Source organism: Erinaceus europaeus, chromosome X (genome assembly GCF_950295315.1).
Source record: "Erinaceus europaeus chromosome X, mEriEur2.1, whole genome shotgun sequence".
NCBI classification, from domain to species: Eukaryota; Metazoa; Chordata; class Mammalia; order Eulipotyphla; family Erinaceidae; genus Erinaceus; species Erinaceus europaeus.
In genome coordinates, this window is record NC_080185.1 from 126,960,438 (window position 1) to 126,985,167 (window position 24,730).

At 50.3% G+C, this 24,730-nt stretch overlaps 1 protein-coding gene across 1 annotated transcript in view; it reads right to left on the reverse strand.

Moving 5' to 3' along the window:
• SHROOM2 (shroom family member 2) overlaps positions 1–24,730 on the reverse strand; it is a 94,291-nt gene that overhangs the window by 34,130 nt on the left and 35,431 nt on the right. The window contains exon 2 of the mRNA XM_060182692.1: positions 8,451–8,602. Within this exon, the coding sequence (XP_060038675.1) occupies positions 8,451–8,602 (152 nt within the window). The remainder of the gene's footprint in view (positions 1–8,450; positions 8,603–24,730) is intronic.

The following is a 24,730-nucleotide window of genomic DNA, read 5'->3' on the forward strand; positions in this document are numbered from 1 at the left end:
GGCGCAAAGCACAAGGACCGGCATAAGGATCCCGGTTCGAACCCTGGCTCCCCACCTGCAGGGGAGTTGCTTCACAGGTGGTGAAGCAGGTCTGCAGGTGTCTATCCTTCTCTCCTCCTCTCTGTCTTCCCCTCCTCTCTCCATTTCTCTCTGTCCTATCCAACAATGACAACAACAATAATAACTACAACAATAAAACAACAAGGGCAACAAAAAGGGAATAAATAAATAAAATAAATATTAAAAAATAAAAAATAAAAAAAAGTTTAAAAAAAATAATAAAGAGAGCCTCCCCATCCGTTCCACCCCGGTTCCATGGCTGCCAGTTCTTAGCAACATCGCCCCGCCAGATATTCGTCGGGATGCAGCATCATCTAAGTTCATTTCCCACGTCTACGCTCGGCCGGACCTGCCAATATACGCGGATATCTTCGCCCACCCTGTCCAACGCTTGACGTCTCGTCACCCAATCTGGTCCCCTACGCCTACACTGAACTTCTCTGTTCCAGACTCTTGGAAACAGAGTTGGCAGTCAGCTGAGGTCAAGAACAAACACCTCATCACAGACCCCTGCGAGCGTCCACCCGGCTTTGACCTGGCACGTTATGATTGGGCCCTCCTCCATCGCTATCGAACAGGCCATGGCCGGTGCGCCGCTATGTTCCATCGCTGGGGAGCCAGAGACGACCCGAACTGCCCCTGCGGCTCCAGACAGACTATGACCCACATAGTCAACGACTGCCACCTCTCCAGATTCAAAGGAGGTCTCGAAACTTGACATCAGGCTCCACCTGACGCTGTTGACTGGCTATGGAAGAAGGGCAAACGCTAGAAGAAGAAGTTCATACAATAAAAAAAAAAAAACTGGGGGTGGGTGGGCATGGGTGTATCCAGTTAAGCGTACAGATTATCACCCGTAATAGCCCCTGCTCCTCACCCACAGAGGGACGGACGCTTCACGAGCTGCCTGTCCTTCCTTCCTTCTCTCTCGTCTTTTAATTTTTCCATATATTATATTGTCTTAATTTATTATTGGATACAGACAGAGAGAAACTGAGAGGGGGAGGAGGAGGAAGAGAAGGGATGAGACAGAGAGACACCTGCAGCCCTGCTTCACCACTTATAAAGCTTCCCCCTGCAGGTGGGGACCAGGGGCTTGAACCTGGGTCACTGAGCACTGTAATGTGTACACTCAACCAGATGCACCACCACCTGCCCCCCCTCCTCCCTCCCCTCTCAATTTCCTATCTAATAAAAAGAGAAGAAAAAAAAAGGGGGGGGGGAAATGGCCACTGGGCACGATGGATTCCTAGTGCGGGCATCAAGCCCCAATTCTTGCACCTAGTGGCAAAAATAAACAAATAAATATGTCTTTATTTTTAAAACTGTATCACTATTTTTTTTTTTCACCAAGGGTTATCATTGCACAGTGACTCCAGCAGGCAATACTGTTTCATCACTTGCAGTTCCATCCCTGCAGACCAGGAGCGGGGGCCTAAACCTGGTCTTCACACTTGAGGACAGGTGCACCTGACCCCATGTGCCGCCGCCCAGCCCGAAATCATTTCCGAAAGGGTTCACCGCATTTTCCATGCCACTCACTTTCCAGTTCCTCCGGCCTCAGCACAGCGGAGGCCAGTCAATCGCTCAGTACTCACGACTGCAGCAGAAGCTCCCAGTAGCACTCAAGCAAAGTGTTAACACAAGCGGGTTTTTACAAACAGTGCCTGCACGCCACGTGCTACAAGAAGCCGAACAAGACCGCTGACTACTCTCTCCCGATCAGATTACAGGATGGGGGAAGGTGGACACCCCATTCCAGCAGCCACTCTTCCCAGGGTAAAACGCTGCTTAAGCTGCGTGGCTTGTCCCCACCCACTGGACAATGATTTCCCCGTCAGAAGAAGAGGAATCTGTGGCAGGGAGAGGAGCCCCACAGATGCCTCGGCCGCCGAGAGACAGCCGGGAGCCCACGCACGTCCCGTAACCCTGGCCACAGTCAGCCCAGTGCCTCTGCACGCAGCCAGCCTCCTCTCAGACCCCTGCAGAAGTGTGTCTCCCCTCGGCAGCTAATCCGCTCCAGTGCGGCTTAGTGGGTGTGACCGCAGTCACCAGAGGGCTCAGGGATGCCAGCCAACGGGCAGGAAATAACAAGAGCCAGACCAGACCGCTAGATAAGCTGGCTCAGATCACTGGCAGTGCCAGGTGTTTAAGAGCAAGGTTAAGGACATACGTCGCTGTGCTGTGATAAAGGGAGAGGACAGGCAGCAAGGGTGGCCGCACGCTAGAAAGTGATTTAGGACGTGGTCTCTAAAAAGAAATGTCCCTGGAACTAAAGAACAGAACTGGAGGCATCGCATTCCCAGGTCCCAAATCATATTATAGGGCCACTGTCATCAAAACTGCTTGGTACTGCAACATAAATAGAAACACTGACCCATCTATGGACATCTAATCTTCAACAAAGGTGCCCAGACTACTAAATGAGGAAAGGAGTTTCTTCAACAAGTGGTGTGGGGAAAAACTGGGTTGAAACGTACAGAAGAATGAAACTGAACCACTGTATTTCACCAAACACAAAAGTAAATTCCAAGTGGATCAAGGACTTGGATGTTTGACCAGAAACTACCAGATACTTAGAGGAAAACAGAACTCTTTTCCATCTAAACTTTAAAGACATCTTCAATGAAACGAATCCAATTACAAAGAAGACTAAAATAAAAATAAACCAGTGGGACTACATTAAATTTAAAAGCTTTTGCACAGCAAAAGAAACCACCACCCAAACAAAGAGACCCCTCACAGAATGGGACAAGATCTTTACATTCCATACATCAGACAAGAGGCCAATAACCAAAATATATAAAGAGCTTGCCAGACTCAACAACAAGAAAACAAATGACCCCACCCACAAATGGGGAAAGGACAGGAACAGAATATTCACCCCTGGAAGAGATCCAAAAGGCCAACAAACATATGAAAAAATGCTCTAAGTCTTTAATTGTAAGAGAAAGGAAAAAAAGACAAGAATGAGAGACCACTTCACTCCTGTGAGAATGTCATACATCAGAAAAAGTAACAGCGGAGGTCGGCGGTAGCACAGTGTTAAGGTTAAGCACACGTGGCGCGAAGCGTAAGGACCAGCTTAAGGATCCCGGTTCAAGCTCCCGGCTCCCCACCTGCAGAGGGGTCGCTTCACAAGCGTTGAAGCTGGTCTGCAGGTGTCTGTCTTTCTCTTCCCGATCTGTCTTCCCCTCCTCTCTCCACTTCTCTCTGTCCTATCCAACAACGACGACATCAATAACAACAATAACTACAACAATAAAACAACAAGGGCAACAAAAGGGAATAGATAAATAAATACTTTTTAAAAATTACTTTTGTTTATTTACTGAATAGAGACAGCCAGAAATTGAGAGGGAAAGGGGAGCTAGAGAGGGAGAGAGACAGAGAGACACCTGCAGCACGGCTGCACCCCTCGTGAAGCTCTCCCCTTACAGGTGGGGACCAGAAGGCTCGAACCCAGGTCCTTGCGCATTTCAATATGTGTGTTCAACCAGGTGCGCCGCCATCTGGCCCGTCCTTCTTTCTGGAACTGGAGACAGACGTGCCCCTCCCCACCCCACCCCCCAGCCCCCAGCCTGGCCTCCACCAGGTGACCCCACCACACCCTGGCAACCTAAGAAACTTGATGCCGCGGAGCCCCTGTCGGGGCAGTGTGACCCATTCCCCAGAGTCCATGGGGTACAAAGACAGAGCAGCTATTCCCCCAGGAGGGCCCAGCACACCCCACATCTCCCTCACAGGACAACGGGCACACGTCTTACAGTAGTGCCGTGCCCATCCACCCATCCATTCTCCAAATCTGTACTGCCCACTGCAACGGGGGGCTGGGGGACCGGACCCAGGGCCTCCTTGAGCTGGCTCTCCAGCCAGCGCCGACGCCAATCTGCAGGGCAAAGCCGGTCTGTGTCAGGGCAACCAAGTGGGTAGTCAGTTACTGCTGACTGCGTCTTTACCACTTGTGGTTCATCTGCCATTGTGTAGAGAAGGCCACTTTTAAAAATATTTATCTATTCCCTTCTGTTGCCCTTGTTGTTTTATTGTTGTAGTTATTGTTGTTGTTATTGATGTCTTCGTTGTTGGATAGGACAGAGAGAAATGGAGAGAGGAGGGGAAGACAAAGAGGGGGAGAGAAAGACAGACACCTGCAGACCTGCTTCACCGCCTGTGAAGCGACTCCCCTGCAGGTGAGGAGCCGGGGGCTGGAACTGAGATCCTCACGCCGGTCCTTGCGCTTTGCGCCACCTGCACTTGACCCGCTGCGCTACCGCCCACTCCCTATATATATATATATATATATATATATATATATATTTTACCATTTTAATGATCCTTATTTATTTAGTGGATAGACACAGCCAGAAATTGAAAGGGAAGGGGGAAACAGGGAGAAAAGCAGCTGCAGCTCTGCTTCAACCCTTGTAGCGCTCCCCCCTGTGGGTGGGAGCTGGGCGTGGGGGGGCTTGAACCTGTGACGTCCACTTTATAAACCAGCCACTATTCCTCCCTGGTGGGTGTAAGATATCTGGAGCTTTAAGGGAAACGCCAAGAGAGTCCAGCAAATCTATGAGAATATTAGTAAGATGGGTAGGTGCCCAAGAATGGAGAAGGAAGGGAGAAGAGAGACCTGGGGGCTGGGTGGTGGTGCACCTCATGGAGCACACGTTACAATGTGCACAGACCAGGGTTCAAGCTTCCAATCCCCATCTGCGGGGGGGGGGGGGGGATGCTTTGGAAGTGGTGAAGTGGGACTGCAAGTGGCTCCCTCTTTTACATTTATTTATTATCTTTATTTATTTGATAAAGGCAGCCAGAAATTAAAGGAAAGGGAGAGACACCTACAGCCCTGCTTCACCAACTCATGAAACTTACTCTCTGCAGATGGGGACTGGCAGCTTGAACCTGGGTCCTGGCGCACTATAACATGTACACTCAACCAGGTGTGCCATCATCCAGGCCCCCCTCTCTCCTTCTCTCTCTCTCTTTTTTTTAAAAAAATATTTTATTTATTTATTGTTGGACAGAGATAGAAATTAAGAGGGGTGGGGGATAAATAGAGAGGAAGAGAGACAGACAGACACCTGCAGCCCTGCTTCACCACTTGTGAAGCTTTCCCCTTGCAGGTGGGGACCAGGGACTTGAACCTGGGTCCACGCACACTGAAATGTGTGCTCTTAACCAGGTGTGCCAGGGCCTGGCCCCCTCTCCTTTTCTATCTTCTCTTTTCAATTTCTTTCTGTCTTTATCCAATAATATATACATTAAATAAATAAATAAATAAATATACAAAATTAAAAATTTTTCAGGGGGTCGGGCAGTGGCTCACCTGGTTGAACGCATCTGTTCCCAGGCACAAGGACCCAGGTGCAAGCCCCTGGTCCCCATCTAGAGGGGGGAAGTTTCACGAGTGGTGAAGCAGGGCTACAGGAGCTTTTCTTCTTCTCACCCTCTCTCTCTTCCCCTAGATCCCCCTTTGCTCTCAATTTCTGTCCTATCAAATAGAAAAGAAAAAAAAAAAAAAACTGGCCAGCAGAAGTGGTAGATTCATTGTGCAGGCACCAAGCCCCAAGGATAACCTTGGTGGCAATTAAAACATAAACAAACAGAAAAAAAAAAAAAAAAAACACACAGAGAGGAAAAGTTTTTGTTTTTTTTCTCTCTCCAAACACTGAATACAGAACTTTGGTGGTGGGTTGTATAACCGTGTAAGTCACTATGAAGTCACTAATAAAATAACTTAAAATGTTTTCTAACACTTAAGCATGCTACTGAAAGGTCCCTTTGGAAACATTTGGATTAAGGTGAGGGGTAGATAGCACAATGGTTATGCAAAGAGACTCTCACGCCTGAGGCTCCAAAGCCTCAGGTCAGTCCCCCACACCACCATCAGCCAGAACAGGGCTCTGGGGGAAAGAAATAGGCTGAAAACTTATTTTAAAAATAAGGGAAGCACAGGTGGCGCAAAGCACAAGGACTGGCATAAGGATCCCGGTTCGAACCCCGGCTCCCCACCTGCAGGGGAGTCGCTTCACAGGCGGTGAAGCAGGTCTGCAGGTGTCTATCTTTCTCTCTTCCTCTCTGTCTTCCCCTCCCTCTCTCCATTTCTCTCTGTCCTATCCAACAACGACAACAACAATAATAACTACAACAATAAAACAACAAGGGCAACAAAAGGGAATAAATAAATAAATAAAATAAATATTAAAAATAAATAAAGAAAAAATAAGGGATTGGTTTGCTTCCCTATCTTGTCATGGTAATTACTTAGAAGACTAAGCTCTGTCATGATACCGCATGCATAGTCCACCTGGGTCAACTCTTTTCATTCTTGATAGCAGACACACAGAGAAAAGACTCCACCATTCACAGGGCTCCCAGGTGGCCTCTGGTCTTGAACCCAGCGCCTCCTGTGTAGAAAGACAGTCCTTGTCCGTACCTTCTGTTGGCAGCCTGTGGTCTCTTGTCATCCTGAGCCTAATCAGATGTCCAGTATCCATCTATGTTCTTAGCTGGGCCCCTCTCACTCAGAACATGCTCCTGCACCTGTGGAGTGGTCCCCACCTGCCCCAGAATCAGAGTAATGCCATATAAATGATAAAAGTTTTTGTTTGTTGGCTGGTTTTATTTTAACAACCACCAGGGTTATCGAATGGGCTCCATGCCAGTACTATGAATCCACTGCCTCTCGTGGCCACTTTTGCCATTTTTTTTTTTTTTTGCAATATTAAAGAATATTTTCTTGAGAGCTTGTTTGGAGGTTCTAGCAGGGGAGCGCAGCTACTCGTATACCCTCGACCGAAGACCGGTCCGTCTCTATTCGGGGAAGGCCGTCCTCTTCGACCGAGCGCGCAGCTTCGGGAGGGGCGCACATGGAGCTGTGAGGGAGGAAGGGGACACCCGCCTAGCCAGCCAGATCAGCCGAATCAACCCTGGTGATCAATGGGGTGACAGATGTCGCAGCCAGATCGCCCTCACATCCAGAATATTTTCTTTTAAAAACATTTTTATTATCTTTATTTATTGGATAGAGACATCCACAAATTGAGAGGGGGAAGGGAGACAGACAGACAAGAGGCACAGCTGCAGCCCTGCTTCACCCTGCAGGTGGGAACTGGAGGCTCAAACATGGATGCGAGAGAGAATGAGAGAGGGCGGAGAGATACAGAGAGAACAACAGACCTGCTTCGCCACTTGTGAAGCTTCCCCCCTTGCAGGTGGGGAGCCAGGGGTGCGAACCCAGGTCCTTGCCCTTGGTGACACGTACATTTAACCAGATGTGCAACCGCCCAGCCCCTGATAAGTCCAGGGGTTTCTCGCCAACAGGCAGGCAGCAAAACCTCAGGCAGCAGTGGGGGTGCAGGGACAGCGCCATACACACCCCTGCAGGGGGCCCCAGCTCCCCAGACTGGGCTGAAGGGAAGCATGGCAGGGCTGAGATGAGCTCCAGAGAGAAATCCCTCTGCCCGGAGGCTCAGCTGCTCCCTGAGAGGAAACACGTGATGCTCCAAGTTGCTCCATCAATTGTAGCCGTGATAAAAGGGGCGCTCTCAGAAGGCAGGACGGCTGGCTACGTCCGCTTTGTGAATCAAAGGAAGCCCGCGGAGGTAGTGACAGAACGGGCCCCTTGGGATTTATAACTGTTTGTACTCACTTAATAAATCCAAATAGGCAACTGCTGGTAATAAAAGGAGGAATTTTAAAAATGCTTGAAGCTTGCTGAAAGAGAATGCTATATGTTTGTGGGGTCAGACAGACAGGCAGGCAGGGAGACAGACATAGGCCATAGTCAGGAGGGCTGAAAGCTCACAGGCAGACACACACACACACACACACACACACACACACACACACCATAAGCTATAATCAAGAGGGCTTAGACTGTACCACTGAATCAACAGACAGACACACACACATCCCATACACCCTAATCAGAAGGGCTGGAATGACACAAGTCAATCAAAAAGCAGACAGACAGACAACAGTCAGGAGAGCTGAAATGACACAGGTGACTCAACAGACAGACTCACAGACCATAGCTAAGAGTCAGAAGGGCTTAACTGGAACAGCTATATCAACAGGCAGGCAGGCAGACAGGCATCAAAGCCAACTATTAAAGAGGCTTTGATAAAGTGACACAGGTATGTCAACAGGCAAACAGACAGATAAGCGCGCACACACACACACACACACACACACACACACACCTAATCAGGACGGTTGAAATGATGCAGGTAAATCGACAGCCAGGCAGACAGCCCCAATCAGGAGGGCAGTGTGAAATGACAGGAGAGCAGCACAGGCCTCCCTCCCCTGGCTGCCTGGCGCCCTCTGCCCGTCCCATGTCTCTCCTCCCACCTGTGCGCTCACAGCAGGCGGGCGGCACTCACCTCTTCACCACCAGCTTCAGGGTCTTATGGGAGCCCTTGACCAGGCAAATGGCCTCTTGCCGGAAGCCTGAGAGCCCGACGTCATTGATGCCCACGATCTCGTCCCCGGCCAGAAGCTTGTCCACTGCCGAGGCCTTGCTACCTTCTTCGATCTGCAACACAGAAGCAGCCCGGGTGAGACTCCCTGGGCGTGACCCCAAACGACAGAGACGGGTTCCTAGGACCGCTAGTGGTGTCTGCGGCACCAGGGAACGAACAGAGGCTTCACACCTGCTCAGGGACACTAAATCAACCCCCTGGCCCTAGCCTGCCTTTCTGTGCCCTCAGAGAAGAGAGAGCAGTCAGCCCTGCCCCACCATCCACGAAGCTTTTCTGCTACCATCCAAGGGGTTCCCACGTGGCACCTGGGGTCCAATCCAGAGCCTCACATGAGGTCAGCTGGTGCTCTTGGGGCCAGGCACTGACTGTGCACATATCCAGTACTGTGCACATGGCACTATGTTCAAGGACTCAGGTTCAAGCCCCCAATCCTCAAGACATGAAGCTGTGCTCTCTCTCTCTCACCCTCCCTATCACCATCTCTCAATTTCTCCAACTCTAGCATCAAGAGAAAAAGATGAAGGGGCCAGGCGGTGGCACACCTGGTTAAGTGCTCACATCACAGTGTGTAAGGACCCAGGTTCAAGCCCCTGACCCCCCACCTGCAGGGGAGACAGCTTCACAAGTGGTGAAGCAGGGCTACAGGTGTCTTGCTGTCTCCCTTTCTCTCTATCTCCCCTTCCCCTCTCAATTTCTCTCTGTCTCTATCTATCCAATAAAAGAGATTAAAAGAGGAAATCTTTAAAAAAAATTTTAAAAGATGGAGAAAAAAAAGGTTACTGGGAGCAGCAGAAGAGGATTTGCTGTGCAAGCATCAAGCCCCAACAAAAACCCTGGTGACCAAAGAAAAACAGATAGTCTGAGCACCCTCCAATCTTGAAATCCTTCACATCCTCTAACATTAATAACCCAACCCAGCACCAATTAATCTAGATGAATCCGTGAACCCAGACAGTCTTCCTTCCTTCTTTCTATCTTTATTAGATAGAGACAGCCAGAAATCAAGAGGAAAGGGGGAGATAGAGAGAGACAGACACAGAGAGACCCCTGCACCCCTGCCCCACCACTTGTGAAGGTTGCCCCCTGCAGGTGGGGACGGGATGAGGGGGGAGGACTTGAACCCAGGTCCTTGAGCACTGTAACATGTGCACTCAACCAAGTACGCTACCGCCTGTCCCCTTTTTTCTCCTTTTTTTTTTTTTGTTTCCTATTTTTTTCTCTTTTTTAAAATTTTTATATATTCCCTTTTGGTGCCCTTGTTTTATTATTGTAGTTATTGTTGTTATTGATGTCGTTGTTGTTGGATAGGACAGAGAGAAATGGAGAGAGGAGGGGAACACAGAGAGGGGGAGAGAAAGAACAGACACCTGCAGACCTGCTTCATCACTTGTGAAGCGACTCCCTTGCAGGTGGGGAGCCGGGGCTCGAACTGGGATCCTTATGCTGGTCCTTGCGCTTTGCGCCACGTGTGCTTAACCTATTGCGCTACCGCCCCACTCCCTCTATTTTTTGATACAGACAGGCAGAGAGCGAGAAAGAAAGAACTCATGGCATTTGCACCCCAAAAATAATTTGGTTCCAAACTCTCAGAGGGGGGAGAAATATTAGGGGAAGATGACCAGAGGGCTCTGAACCCTAATTCCATCAGGACCCAGAGAAAGAAGAGGGGAAAAAAAAGGAAGGACACTCAGAAGGAGTCACAGGTGGAGGTGTGGCTTAAAATGGCAGAGAAGGCAGGGCCAGAGGGGAAAAAAAATGGGGGGGGGGGAATAGGCAGATAGATAGTTCTAGAAATAATAGCCAACCCATATCTGTGAGCTTACAAGAACCACTGCAGTGTCCAAGGGAGGAAACAGGGGACCCTGAACTCTGCTGGTGGGAATGGCTCGGAATTGTACTGTGATTTTGCAAATCGCTAATAAAAATTTAAAAGAAGAAAGAAGCAGAAACCGGGGACACTGAAGCCTCCTTCAATGCAGCGGAGGCCGGGCTTGAACTGGGGTCGCAGTCAAGGCAGAGCAGAGGACTATCTGGGAGGGCTATCTCACTGGCCCAACCCGGCCAGTTTCCTGCACTAGTTCTTGAAAAACTATGGCCCAGGAGTCCAATCTAGCCAGCTGTCTTTCTTTGTCTTTGTAACTGAAATTCGACCGGAATCCAACCACACTGGAGAGAGTACTGGACAGCCTGGTCCACGAAACTAGAAGTATTTATTACTCGGCTTCTTCCAAGAAAGGTTTGCCAACCTCCTTTTTTTTTTTTTTAACTTTTAAAAATATTTACTTATTTTCCCTTTGGTTGCCCCTGTTGTTTTACTGTTGTTATAGTCATTACTGTTGTCGTCATTGTTGGATAGGAAAGAGAGAAATGGAGAGAGGAGGGGAAGACAGAAATGGGGAAAGACAGACACCTGCAGACCTGCTTCACCGCTTGTGATATGACTCCCCTGCAGGTGGGGAGCTGGGGGCTCGAACCGGGATTCTTATGCCTGTCCTTGTGCTTTGCACTACCTGTGCTTAACCTGCTGCGCTACCGCCCAACTCCTGCCAGCCTCCTGTTTTATACCCCAAAAAAGCCACTATCTTCACACACTGCTAAGAGAATGAGAGGAGAAAAAAAAGACCCAAGTGGTCAGCCTCCAGGAGGAGCTGGGGTCCTCGCCGAGAGCACGCCAGACACAGCCCACTGAATCCAGGCTCCTGAGCTGGGCACCCAAGGAAGCACAGTTTCTCCCTCCTCTGGGGGCTCAGGGGTGTGGCAGCCCTCAGTCTGCAGCTGGGCCCCAGCTGTCTGATGGACACAGCTACCACTGCTTGCAAATCATCCTGGTGGAAGATGAGAGGACAGAGGAGTGGGCAACAGAAGCAGACCCCCAGAACAGGGCAGGGGGGTGACCCCATCAACAAATCACCTGGCAGTGGCATCTGGAACTATGCAGACACAAGTCTGCAGGGTGATGCAGGCTTTCTGCCAATGTTACCATTCTGGCTGTCCTGTGGCCCCCTCCCCGACCAGAGTCCCTGTGGGCTCAAGAGAATGACCAGGGGGACCGTCCTGGAGAGGAGCCAGACACACCCAGGCGTCCCCCCACCCCAGTCAGGGGGCAACTCTGCCCTCAGGGTGTTCCCCAGAGGGCTGGGGAGGATAGCACAGGGTTTCTGCAAGACTCTTCTGCCTGAGGCTCTAAATTCCCACCCCATGTTCAATTCCCAGTACCACCATCAGCCAGAGCTGAGCAAGACTCTGGTGTTTTCTTTTTTCTTTCCTTTTTTTTTTCTCCCCCACTGTATCTCTCTTGTAGGAAGGAAGGAAGGAAGGAAGGAAGGAAGGAAGGAAGGAAGGAAGAGGGAGGGAGGGAGGGAGGAAAGGGGGAAGGTAGGGACAGAGGTGATCAGAGGTTGGTTCAACATCAAAGTTCAGACCCTGCATGCCTGAGGCTCCCAAGTTCAGTCCCATCACTGGGATCATTGGATCGACCTTCCCGTGGTGCATCCCGTGAGCACCCATTCATTGGGGAAACTGACGATCCTTCCCAGCCGACTGAATCCACATGGATCCCAGTCACTTTCAAAGCCAGCAACAAGCAGCTCACGCTGTTGACTGGCTACGGAAGAAGGGCAAACGCTAGAAGAAGAACTGCTGTATGCTACAGCTGAATGACATTTGGCTACGGAAGAAGGGCAAACGCTAGAAGAAGAACTGCTGTATGCTACAGCTGAATGACATTTGGCTACGGAAGAAGGGCAAATGCTAGAAGAACTGCTGTATGCTACAGCTGAATGACATTCCTGTCCCCTCTCTAGCACGTAAATAAATAAGCCAAACTTTTTTAAAATGCCCAGAAATCATAAAATACACAGAGGACAGCAGAGGTCAGGCCCTGCCCAGCACTGGCCGCAGAGATATCCCTGGGAGTTTTTCAAGAGACACAAAAGCCAAAACACACGACAGGAATCTTTTGTTTGTTTGTTTATTTATTTATTTATTTATTTATTTTTACCAGAGCACTGCTCAGCTCTGGCTTATGGTGGTACAGGGGATTGAACCTGGGTCTTTGGAGCCTCAGGCATGAGAAACATAACCCTATGCTATCTACCCCTGCCCGACTTTGAAATTTTTTATCACTAATACAGTGTTATTGACTATAGTCACTGTTGTTCATTGTATCTCTAGACATAGTCTGAAAGGAAATATCGAGATGTCTACAACTCTGGGGGTTATGACTCTATGTGATCTTCAGATCTTTTATCCTGTGCATATTTTTTTAATTTCTTTATTGGGAAATTAATGTTTTACATTCAACAGTAAATACAATAGTTTGTACATGCATAACATTCCCAGGTTTCCCATATAACAATACAACCCCCACTAGGTCCTCTGTCATCCTTCTTGGACCTGCATTCTCCCCACCCCACAGTCTTTTACTTTGGTGCGATACGCCAATTCCATTTCAAGCCAGGAATCTTATCAAACTGAAAAGCTTCTGCACGGAGAAAGACATTGTCATCTGAAAAAAAAAAAAAAAAAAGACAGCCTGCAGCCCTGGAGAAAGTGTTCACCCAACACACACAGCTGGCCAGAGATTGCTAACTGAGGAACTCATGTCAGTGATTAACCACAGAAAAGATCAAAGAGACCTCCTCAGAAAAATGGGAAAGCATATAAAGAAACACTTCCAGGTGTCTATCTTTCTCTCTCTCTCTCCCTTTCTGTCTCCCCTTTCCTTCTCAATTTCTGCCTGCCTGTCCTACCAAATAAAAAAGGAGGGGAGGGGGAGTCGGGCAGTAGTGCAGCAGGTTAAGTGCATGTGGCTTGAAGGGCAAGGACCGGCGTAAGGATCCCGGTTTGAGCCCCTGGCTTCCCACCTGCAGGGGAGTCGCTTCACAGGCAGTGAAGCAGATCTGCAGGTGTCTGTCGCTCTCTCCCCCTCTCTGTCTTCCCCTCCTTTCTCCACTCCTGTCCTATCCAACAACGACATCAATAACAACAACGACATCAATAACAACAACAATAATAACTACCACAATAAAACAACAAGGGCAACAAAAGGGAATAAATAAATATTAAATTAAAAAGGAAGGGGCGTCGGGCAGTAGCACAGCCAGTTAAGCACAGGTGGTGCAAAGCGCAAGGACCGGTGAAAGGATCCTGGTTCGAGCCCCCGGCTCCCCACCTGCAGAGGAGTCGCTTCACAGGCAGTGAAGCAGGTCTGCAGGTGTCTGTCTTTCTCTCCCTCTCTCTGTCTTCCCCTCCTCTCTCTATTTCTCTCTGTCCTCTCCAACAACAGCAATGACATCAGTAATAACAATAATAAGTACAACAATAAAACCAAGGCAAGAAAAGAGAGTAAATAAATATATAAGAAAAAGGAAGGAAGGAAGGAAGGAAGAAAGGAAGGAAGGAAGGAAGGAAGGAAGGAAGAAAGGAAGGAAGGAAGGAAGGAAGGAAGGAAAGGAAAGGAAAAAAGGGAGGAAAGAAAAACAAGGGAGCTGTGGATTTGTAGTACTGACACCATGCCCTAGGAACTGGAGGAGCAAACCCTTGAATTCTGATGGCAGCAGAACTGAGGTGACCAGAGGGGAAAAAGGGAGAGAGGGGAGTGGAGGAGGGCCCCGATGGTGAGGGAGGGGGCCCCACGGACAGTGGTGCAGGAAGAGGGAGCGGCCGGTGAAACAGCACAGAGGCAGGAAGGAAAATGAATGAAACGGGCTAGTGTTTCACGGGCTGATGTTTCACTGGGACAGAGGTTCAGTGTGGGAGCTGAGAATGGACAGGGACACTGTGGTGGCCTCGCACACAGAGGAGCATCTGGGAACGTGGCTTGTGCTTGCTTATTTCAACGTGCTACAAGAGGACCTAGTGGGGGTTGTTTTGTTATATGGAAAACTTGGAAATGTTACGCATGTACAAACTATTGTATTTACCGTCAAATGTAAAACATTAATTCCCAATAAAGAAATAATAATTAGAAGAAAAAAAAAAAGCGCCTTGCAGCATCCCGGACAGATTCTGCAGAACACATTCCAGGACTTTGCAGGCAGCCTTGCCCCAACCACACCCTGTCGGTTGGTTCCTGAGTAGAAACTGGGGAGGTTGGGTGGGAGCTAATAGCTGGCTCTTGTCCTCTGGGCTTCCTAGCCCAGAGAAAGCATCTCTTTGATATTCATTTGCTCTGGGGGGTGAGCGGTGGGGCGGCAGCTGTACCAGAGAAGCTTCCTCCGCTCTGTTCTCTCTGTCCCAAAGTCTCCACCAGGCCCAATCAGGCAAAACACACACACATCAGCTTGGTAGCAGCTGCAGAGACAGTGCAGCCAGCCTGCCACCATGCCGGTGTCCTGTGGAGCTCTATGGATCACAGACGACACAGGATGCCCGTTCAGTCACCCTCTTGGCCATGGCACCGTGTGACTCACAGGCCTGATGCCTGCAGAACCCAGGCAGGAGCTGGGGAACAGGAAGTTCTGTGAAGCCAAAGGGATGGCTCAGGCTTGCAGCACAAGGGGGCAGGCGGAGACAGTGACCACACAGCAAGCAGGACACGGGTCCCGGCTCACTGCAGGCTGCACAGAGAACTCGCTGGGGGGGGGGGTATGGGAAAGAGTTAAACATCTGAAGAGGTGCAGCACACTAGACTATTCTCCTGAAGATGTTTTTGCTGGAAACAGCAGGAGGAAGCAAAAACAGTGACTGAAAGTCTTGTTGGGAACAAAGCCTCCGTGAGCGGATGCTGCAGAGGCTGTAAAAGGAAGAGTTCCAGAGTGGGGGGGCCCTGCAGGATGGAGGACACGTGCATCACCCTCCCCTCCACCCCACGAGGGCCCTGGGAAGGACACAGGTGTCGGGGGACTTCCCCATGCCAGTGTCCATGTGAGGACAGGCCCTGGAAGGGGGCCATTAAGATTAGAGCAGAGAGCTGAATGTGCAGCTTGGCGATACGAGAATCCGGCATGAAGCCCAGCCAGTCTATCTTGGCGTTACTCTCAATCGCACCCTGTCATTTCACGAACATCTCATAAAAACTGCAGCAAAGGTGGGCGCGAGGAATCACATCATCGCAAGACTGGCCAGCTCCTCATGGGGCGCGAGCGCTTCCACACTACGATCATCTCTGGCATGATGCTATTCCACTGCAGAATACTGTGCCCCAGGATGGTTCCGTAGCCCCCATGTCCACCTGGTCGATTCCAAATTATATTCCTCCATGAGGATCATTTCTGGAACCATCCGTTCCACCCCGGTCCCATGGCTGCCAGTTCTCAGCAACATCGCCCCGCCAGATATTCGTCGGGATGCGGCATCATCTAAGTTCATTTCCCACGTCTACGCTCGACCGGACCTGCCAATATACGCGGAGATCTTCGCCCACCCTGTCCAACGCTTGACGTCTCGTCACCCAATCTGGTCCCCTACGCCTACACTGAACTTCTCTGTTCCAGTCTCTTGGAAACAGAGTTGGCAGTCAGCTGAGGTCAAGAACAAACACCTCATCACAGACCCCTGCGAGCGTCCACCCGGCTTTGACCTAGCACGTTATGACTGGGCCCTCCTCAATCGCTATCGAACAGGCCATGGCCGGTGCGCCGCTATGTTCCATCGCTGGGGAGCCAGAGACGACCCGGACTGCCCCTGCGGCTCCAGACAGACTCTGACCCACATAGTCAACGACTGCCACCTCTCCAGATTCAAAGGAGGTCTCGAGGCTTTGCATCAGGCTCAACCTGATGCTGTTGACTGGCTAAGGAAGAAGGGCAAACGCTAGAAGAAGAAGAAGAGCAGAGAGCAGGGAGTAGGACCTTGACCTTGCATCAGAAGCTGGCCCGAGTCCCAGAGGCAGAAGGGAAAGCAGGGGTGGCGGTGGAGGGCAGGGGTGGCGGTGGAGGGCAGGGGTGGCGGTGGAGGGCAGGGGTGGCGGGAGGCTGCATATTAGGTCAGCAGATATTCAACAGCAGGTGTCTCTTTTGCATGAGCCCAATGGCAGAAAAAGGGCCAGCACAGGACAGGGGAAGCTGACAGCACCCAGGGGTGAGGCCCAAGAAAGCTAGAGAGGGAGACAACAGGCAGCAGAGCCCACAAGTTGTTGGGGAAAACTTCACGGGAGAGGAGGCAGAGCAGGCTCCTCCGCAAAGGTCACGGGCCACACCCAGGCAACCTGGAAACACCCCTCTTGTCGCCCAAGGCCCTCACTCCATCCTCACTCACAGCCTGCCTGCTTCCGGAAGGAACTGTGTCACGGCCAGGTGGAGCACTGGGTTGTGTAACAGCCCAGGAAGGGTTTGTTCTCACACCTCTGAGTGTCCAGACCCATCTGAACCCCAGGCCCGCCCAGCCTCCCGAGTCCGCTGTACTGAGGGGATGGGGGCCTTCCTGTGGGCCGCTCTGCAGGAAGCATGGCCAGCAAGGGATGCTGGGTGTGGGGGATGAACAGGAGCAAAGCAGGGATCCTTGGACTGGCCCCGTGGACATGGCAGTGCAAACCCAAGACAGTTACCTCAACACCCATGGCAGGCTGGCCACCCCCTGGGGTAGGGTTGGGGGGGGGTCCCACCTGCCAGTCTAGGGCGGGGGGGCCTGGCAGTTCCATATCAGTAGCCCTGGGCCACATTCTTCAGAGTCCTCTGGACCCAGTTAATCATTAGCCCATCACAGGCCAATAATAGGGAACAGTCTGTCAATAGTTAATCATTGCACACTCCTCACCAGCAACATCCTCCTCGGGTCACCCTGGGTGCTGTCTCCTCACTGGACCCTGGGCCCTGACTAGTACCGATTCCAGGAATGGGAAGCAGAGACCTGCAGGGTCTGGTGGACCAGGAGAGGCTGGGTCTCTGAAAGATGAGGCAGTGCGGGGAGAGATAGCAGAATGGTTATACAAAGAGACTCTCTTGCCTGAGGCTCTGAGGTCTCAGGTTCAATCCCCAGCACCACCATAACCCAGCAGTGCTCTGGTAAAACAACAGAAAATTTAAAAGGCAAAAAAAATAAGACAAAACAAACAAGCAATCCATGATTTGGGGCCAGGTAGTGGCCCACCTATTTGAGCGCACGTGTAACAACGCACAAGGACCGGGGTTCAAGCCCCCAGTCCCCACCTGCAGGGTTTGCTTTGCAAGTGGTGAAGCAGGGCTGTAAGTGTCTCTCTGTCTCTCTCCCTCTCTATCTCCTGCTTCCATCTTGACTTCTGGTTGTTTATATCCAATAAATAAATAAAGATGATTTAAAATAATAATAATAGGGGGTCAGGCAGTAGCTTAGCAGTGGGTTAAGCGTACATGGCACAAAGCGCAAGGACCAGCATAAGGATCCCGGTTCGAGCCCCTGGCTCCCCACCTGCAGGGGAGTCGCTTCACAGATGGTGAAGCAGGTCTGCAGGTGTCTATCCCTCTGTCTCCCCTCCTCTCTCCTTTTCTCTCTGTCCTATCCAACAACAACGACATCAATAACAACTACTACAACAACAATAAAAAACAAGGGCAACAAAAGGAAAAATAAATACAAAAAAATTAAAAATAAATAAAGATGATTTAAAATAATAATAATAATAGGGGGTCAGACGGCAGCTTAACAGTGAGTTAAGCGCAGGTGGTGTGAAGCACATGGACCGGCGTAAGGATCCCGGTTGAAGCCCCGGCTCCCCACCTGCAGGGGAGTCACTTCAAAGGCGGTGAAGCAGGTCTGCAGGTCTTTCCCCCTGTCTTCCCCTCCTCTCTCCATTTCTCTCTGTCCTATCCAACGACGACGACATCAACAACAACTACTACTACAACAGCAATAAAACAAGAGCGACAAAAGGGAAAATAAATAATAAATAATTTAAACAATAATAATAATAGAACTCTTGCCAAAAGATGGGGTCATCTTTTCTAAAACCTCCCGCTCAGTCACTGGATGTCTCATGGTTCTCTCACCCCCCCCCCGCCCCCGCAGGTGACAGACAGCTGTTTGTCATAGGGCTGGGTGGGGAGGAGGCCCAGTGGCTAAGCACCAGCCCAGCCAGAGTGCCATGGCCAGTGCAGCCCTGTGGAGGGCAGGGCCTGGGTGTCTCTCACTGGCAAGTAAGAGGCCTCAAGCATCTATCCCCAGCATCACACGTGCACCACTAGATTCACTAGTTCTCTCTTGCTCTCGTAAATAATTTTTTATCTTTATCTATTTATTGCATAGAGGCAGCCAGAAATCGAGAAGAGGTGGGGAGATAGTGAGGAAGAAAACCAGAGATACCTGCAGCCCTGCTTCACCACCTGCAAAGCTTTCCCCCATGGATGGGGACCAAGGTCTTGAACCGGGGTCTCTGTGCTTTGTAACACGTGCACTCAACCAGATGTGCCGCCACCTTGTCCCTCATAAATAAATCTTAAGGGGAAAAAAAATGCTGGTAAGGCATAAAAAATAAGAGAGGGGGGATGGAAGGAAAAAGGCTCAGGGGCAAACTTAGCTTCTATCAGAGCACAGGACTGGCCCACCTGAGGGTACAGGTTCAGTCCTTAGCACACAGGCCAATGTTCTGGTCTACTGTCTCCTCACTCTCAAAAATAATTAAAATAAACATATTTGAAAGTGGGACGGGGTGGTGGAAGGTTGTCTTACAGCCCAGCACAATCAGGAGAACCTATGTGAGATTTCAGATGAAGACAGCACTGGGGGGACCTAGGGGTGGCGCACCTGGTTAAGCGATCACGCTACAGTGTGCAAGGATCCGGGTTCAAGCCCCTGGTCCCCACCTGCAGGGGGAAAGCTGTGCAAGTAGTAAGGCATGCCTGCAGGTGTCTGTCTCTGTCCCTCTCTACCTCCCCCTACCTTCTCGATTTCTGGCTGCTTCTAATAAAGATAATTTAAAAAGATTTTTTTTAAAAAAAAAAAGATGAATATGACTTAAAACCACAGTGAAGTCCCGGAGCTGGGACAGAAGCACTTTTTGGAAAGAGGTCACAGTGCATACAATGCCAGCCTATTCGCTAAGCAAGAGAGAAAGCAGGTGACCACAGGTGGGAGGCAGGTCACGGGAGCTCTGTGTTCAGATGACCCACCGAGGTTCGGTCCCCCGAGAAGAGAAGTAAAGACAGAAAAGCACCCCTCCACCGTCCCGGGATTCTGTTGTTCCTGGAGGTGCCGCGTGAGCGGTAAAGCAGAGATGGGCCAGTCCTGAGGCCAGGTGGTGCTGCACCTGGCTGAACACACGGGTTACAATGTGCAAGGATCTGAGTTGTTATTTTTTTCTTTCCCCACCTGCAGGGGGAAAGCTTCACAAGTGGTGAAGCAGGGCTGCAGTTGTCTGTCTGTCTGTCTACCATACCCTTCACTCTCTATTTATTGGATAGCGTCCAATAAAGATAAAGATAATAATTTTTTTTAATATCTTTTTTTTCTTTTTTTTATATTTATTTTATTTATTTATTCCCTTTTGTTGCCCTTGTTGTTTTATTGTTGTAGTTATTATTGTTGTTGTCATTGTTGGATAGGACAGAGAGAAATGGAGAGAGGAGGGGAAGACAGAGAGGGGGAGAGAAAGACAGACACCTGCAGACCTGCTTCACTACCTGTTGCCCTTGTTATTGGTTTATTGTTGTAGTTATTATTGTTGTGGTTATTGGTGTCGTCCTTGTTGGATAGGACAGAGAGAAATGGAGAGAGGAGGGGAAGACAGAGAGGGGGAGAGAAAGACAGACACCTGCAGACCTGCTTCACCGCCTGTGAAGCGACTCCCCTGCAGGTGGGGAGCCGGGGTTCGAACCAGGATCCTTATGCCGGTCCTTGTGCTTTGCGCCACCTGCGCTTAACCCGCTGTGCTACAGCCCGACTCCCTATAATAAAAAATTTTTAATTTTATTTACTTATTTATTCGATAGAGACAGAAATTGAGAAGGAAGTGGGAGCAAGAGAAAGACAGAGACAGGCACCTGCAGACCCGCTTCACGGCTCCTGAAGCTTCCTCCTCTGCAGGAAGGGGCCCCCCGTGCATGCTGACAGGTGCACTCAGCCAGATGCGCCACCACTGGTCCCAACACACACAGTCTTGTGAGAAGAGCAGCATTTCTGAGGACCAGTGGGTGGGTGGTGTCTCTCTGCTTCTCCTGCAACCAGCATCTGGGGCCAATGTGTGCAACGCCAAAGCTGGCTTCCTAAAAGGGTTAGCAGAAGGGGTAGGAGGAGTAAGGCCTCCACCTCCAGCCTCAGTCGAAGAGGACACGGAGCTGTGGGACAGCCACAGAGGCATCCCACGTGGGGACGCAGCCCCACCAACTGTCCCCTGTCCCCGTGAAACCTTTGAACCCGACCAGTGGGAACACAAGAGTCTGGTGACTGGAACAGCCCGGCCTGGCCATTTTCAAAGTGTGGGGCAGCCTCTGAGAGCTCTGAGAGGCCGTGTCGGGGCACAGGAAGAGGAAGCACTGGACACCAGAACAAAGCATCCCGGCCAGGAGGAACGCAGAGCTGTTTATTCTTCAGAGCAGTTCCCAGCCCACTGCATTTCAAAGCGCTTTCCTGGAGATAAGCTGCCTCTGTGTGATGGGCTGCTGTGGAAGGAGAAGGGAAAGGGGAAAGGAAAGGGGGGAGAGGGAGGGGTTTCCTCCCTGGGGGGCATCAAGTGGTCACCAGGCCTTGTCTTCCCACCGGATCAAAGAGGGGGTGCTTCTGACAGCTGTCAGCACAGCAAAGAAAAAGCAGCTTTCTTTGTGAATAAGGTCTTTTCCATGATGTGGTCACAGGCTTCGAGTGGCTGTGAAAACAAGCCTTCAGTAGAAGGATGGGCATGAGGAGGTGGGGATCTTGGGGGGGGGGGGTGGCCAGACCACGAGGGAGGGATCTGTGGTCACAGGCTTCGAATGGCTGTGAAAACAAGCCTTCAGTAGAAGGATGGGCGTGAGGAGTTGGAGGTCTTGGGGGGGGGCGGGTTTGGCCAGACCACAAAGGAGGGATCTGTGTCTTACTGCACAGCCTCCAAGCCTGCTCGGCTCGCCCCACCCCAGAGAACACAGGTAATCAGAAAGGGTGAGTGGAGAGGACAGGTTTCGTCCCTGTCTGTGGACAAGGCAGCGCCACCTGGCCAGGGGCCTCACTTGGCCTTGATCTGAGCACCTTCAGTGACAACAGCCAGAAGTGACTGACATGCTCCCACCCAGCCCAGGGCCTCCAATATGGCGTAACATTCACAGGACCCCGGAGGAGCTGGGACAGGAGCCTGCAGGGACCCCTGGAAGTGAAACCCAATTCCATTAGGACCCAGAGAGAGAAGAGGAAAAAAAGGAAAGATATTTCAAAATAGCAATAGGTAGAGGTGTGACTTAGAATGGAAGAGAAGCCAGGATCAGAGAAAAAAATGGGCAAATATATATGGTCAGATAGACAGACATGCAGACAGATAATTATAGAAATAACAGTCAACCATACTTGTGAGCCTGGCAGAACCACTGCAGTTTCCAATGGAGGGGAAAGGGACACGGAACTCTTGTGGTGGGAATGGGGTGGAATCAGAGCCCTGTTATTTTATATTTTGTAAAATCATTAATAAAATAACGACTGATCTGGCATATGCAATGCTGGGAATTGAACCCAGAACTTCACATGTGCATGTCCTGTGCCCTACTGAAAAGCTCTTTTTTTTTTTTTATGTTTCTTCATCACTGCTGGGCCTTCACTGGACCAGGATGACTTTACTGTTTTCTTTAGACAGAGATAGATATGAAGAGGCAGAAAGTGAAAAAGAGTTCGAGCCCCCAGCTCCCCACCTGCAGGGGAGTCGCTTCACAAGTGGTGAAGCAGGTCTGCAGGTGTCTATATTTCTCTCCCCCTCTCTGTCTTCCCCTCCTCTCTCCATTTCTGTCCTATCCAACAACGATGCCATCAATAACAACAACAATAACTATAACAATATTAAAATGAAAGAAAGAAGGAAAGAAGAAAGAAAGAAAGAAAGAAAGAAAGAAAGAAAGAAAGAAAGAAAGGAAAAAGAGAAAAAAAGAAAGAAAGAAAGCTAGTTAGTTTAAAAGACCCCAGCACCAAAACTTCTTCCAGTGTGGTGAGGGCCATGCTTGAACCCGGGCTGCAACTGTTCCCACATGCAAGGACCTGGGTTGGAGACGTGGTGAAGCAGGGCTGTGGGTGTCTCTCTTTCTCTCTCCCTCTCTATCTCCTCCTCGCCTCTCAATTTCTCTCTATTCTATCAAATAAAAGGGGGACGGGGACAGGCTGCTAGGAGCAGTGGATTGGTCGACGGGGCAACAAGCCCCAGCAATAACCCTAGAGGTAATAAAAAAATTTTTTTAAGAGGGAGAGAAAGAAGGGATGGACAGAGGTGACCATGGGCTGTGAGCTCAGACTAATAAGAACTCAAGAGGTTACACGGGCTCTGGTGCTAAACACACACACACACACACACACACACACACACACACACACTCACACACAACCTGTCAAGTGGATGGTGGTAAACAGTTAATTGTATCCATGTAATTTTTTTCAAGAATGGGAGCTACTCACTGCCCTAATCCAACTTCTTTCTCTCTCTTTTTTTTTTTTTTCAGGGTTATTGCTGGGGCTGGTGGGTGCTTGCAGTATGAACCCACAGCTCCTGGAGGCTATTTTTTTCCTTTTTATTGCCCTTGTTTATTGTTATTGTTATTGCTGTTAGAGAGGACAGAAAGAAATAGAGAAAGACAGACACCTGCAGACCTGCTTGTGAAGTGACCCCCCCCCTCCTGCAGGTGGGGAGCCGGGGGCTTGAACCGGGAATCTTATGCCAGTCCTTGCGCTTTGTGCCATGTGCGCTTAACCCACTGTGCTACCACCGGACCCCCTCGTAATCCAACTTTCTCACCTTTTTCTCTACTGGGACACCATTTTCACAGGCGATATTGTATGTCTATAACCTTAGGAGCACTGTGGTGGCTTGCAGCGGAGAGACGGAAGATTCAGAACCCCGGTGGTGGGAGTGGAGTGGATTTATACCTCTGCTGACATGTAATTGTGTAAATCAATATTAAATCACTAATAAAACATTTTAAAAAGTGAGAGGAAGGAGGGATGGCTAGAGGAGAGAGACCACCATCCACGGGGCTTCCACATGCCACACGGTGCCAGGGTTTGTCCTCAGGGTCTTACACATGCAAGCCCCTCTTCCTCCTCAAACGCTGGGGACTCTGACAGAGTCCATGTTACCTCTCTGCTACGGGGGCTTCCCCAGACCTGGCCTGTCCCCGGACGCACTCCTCAATCGCCCAGCTTCTGCAGACTGCCCGTGGCAACCTCTCACAAGCGCCACCCTCCCACCAACCCCAGACCAGGCTCCACCTCGGAGAGAAGAACAAGGACGTACGTCCCTGGGGAGAGAGGAGGGAGGGTGTGGGCACAGAAGGCGGAAGCAGAAGAGGCTTCTGAGCAGAGCCTTTGTGTCCAACATCAAAGGGCCGGGCACAGCTGTCCCACCCTGACCTTCCTCTGCTCTGTGACAAAGAAGGTCCTTGGCAGGAGTCATCAGGCCAGGGGGACGGTCAGACCCCGTACCAGGAGCCCTGGAAGCAAAGCCACCATGCACCAGGCAGGGCTCCAGGTACAGGGCACAGGGGCACAGGTGGGTGCTGTATGCAGTGGTCACCGCATTTTACAGGGAGCCAGCCCTGTGCTGCACAAAGCTCAGAGACCAAAGGCCAGGGACAAACATCCCTGTCACATCAACATCAAGGACAAAGCCACAAGAGAGATGCTGTTGTTCACCTTTGGCGGTGACTAGACTCTCTGCAACAGTATGATTTTAAATCCCTCAATAAAGAAATTAAAAAATATATATTATGATTTTAAAGATGACAGGACTCGGGGGGCCAGGCGGTAGCGCAGCACGTGAAGCGCGTGTGGCATGAAGCGTAAGGACCGGCGTTAAGGATCCCGGTTCGAGCCCCTGGTCCCCACCTGGAAAGAGGTAGCTTCACTAGCGGTAAAGCAGGTCTGCGGGTGTGTATCTTTCTCTCCCCCTCTCTATCTTTCCCTCCTCTCTCCATTTCTCTCTGTCCTGTCTAACAACAATAATAATAACAACAAACAACAATACCAAGGGCAACAAAGTGGAAACAATGACTTCCAGGAGCAGTGGACTCAGTGCAGGCACTGAGTCCCAGCAATAACCCTGGAGGCAAAAAAAAATAAAAAATGAAAAATGAGTGGTCCGGGAGGTGGCGCACTGGATAAAGTAT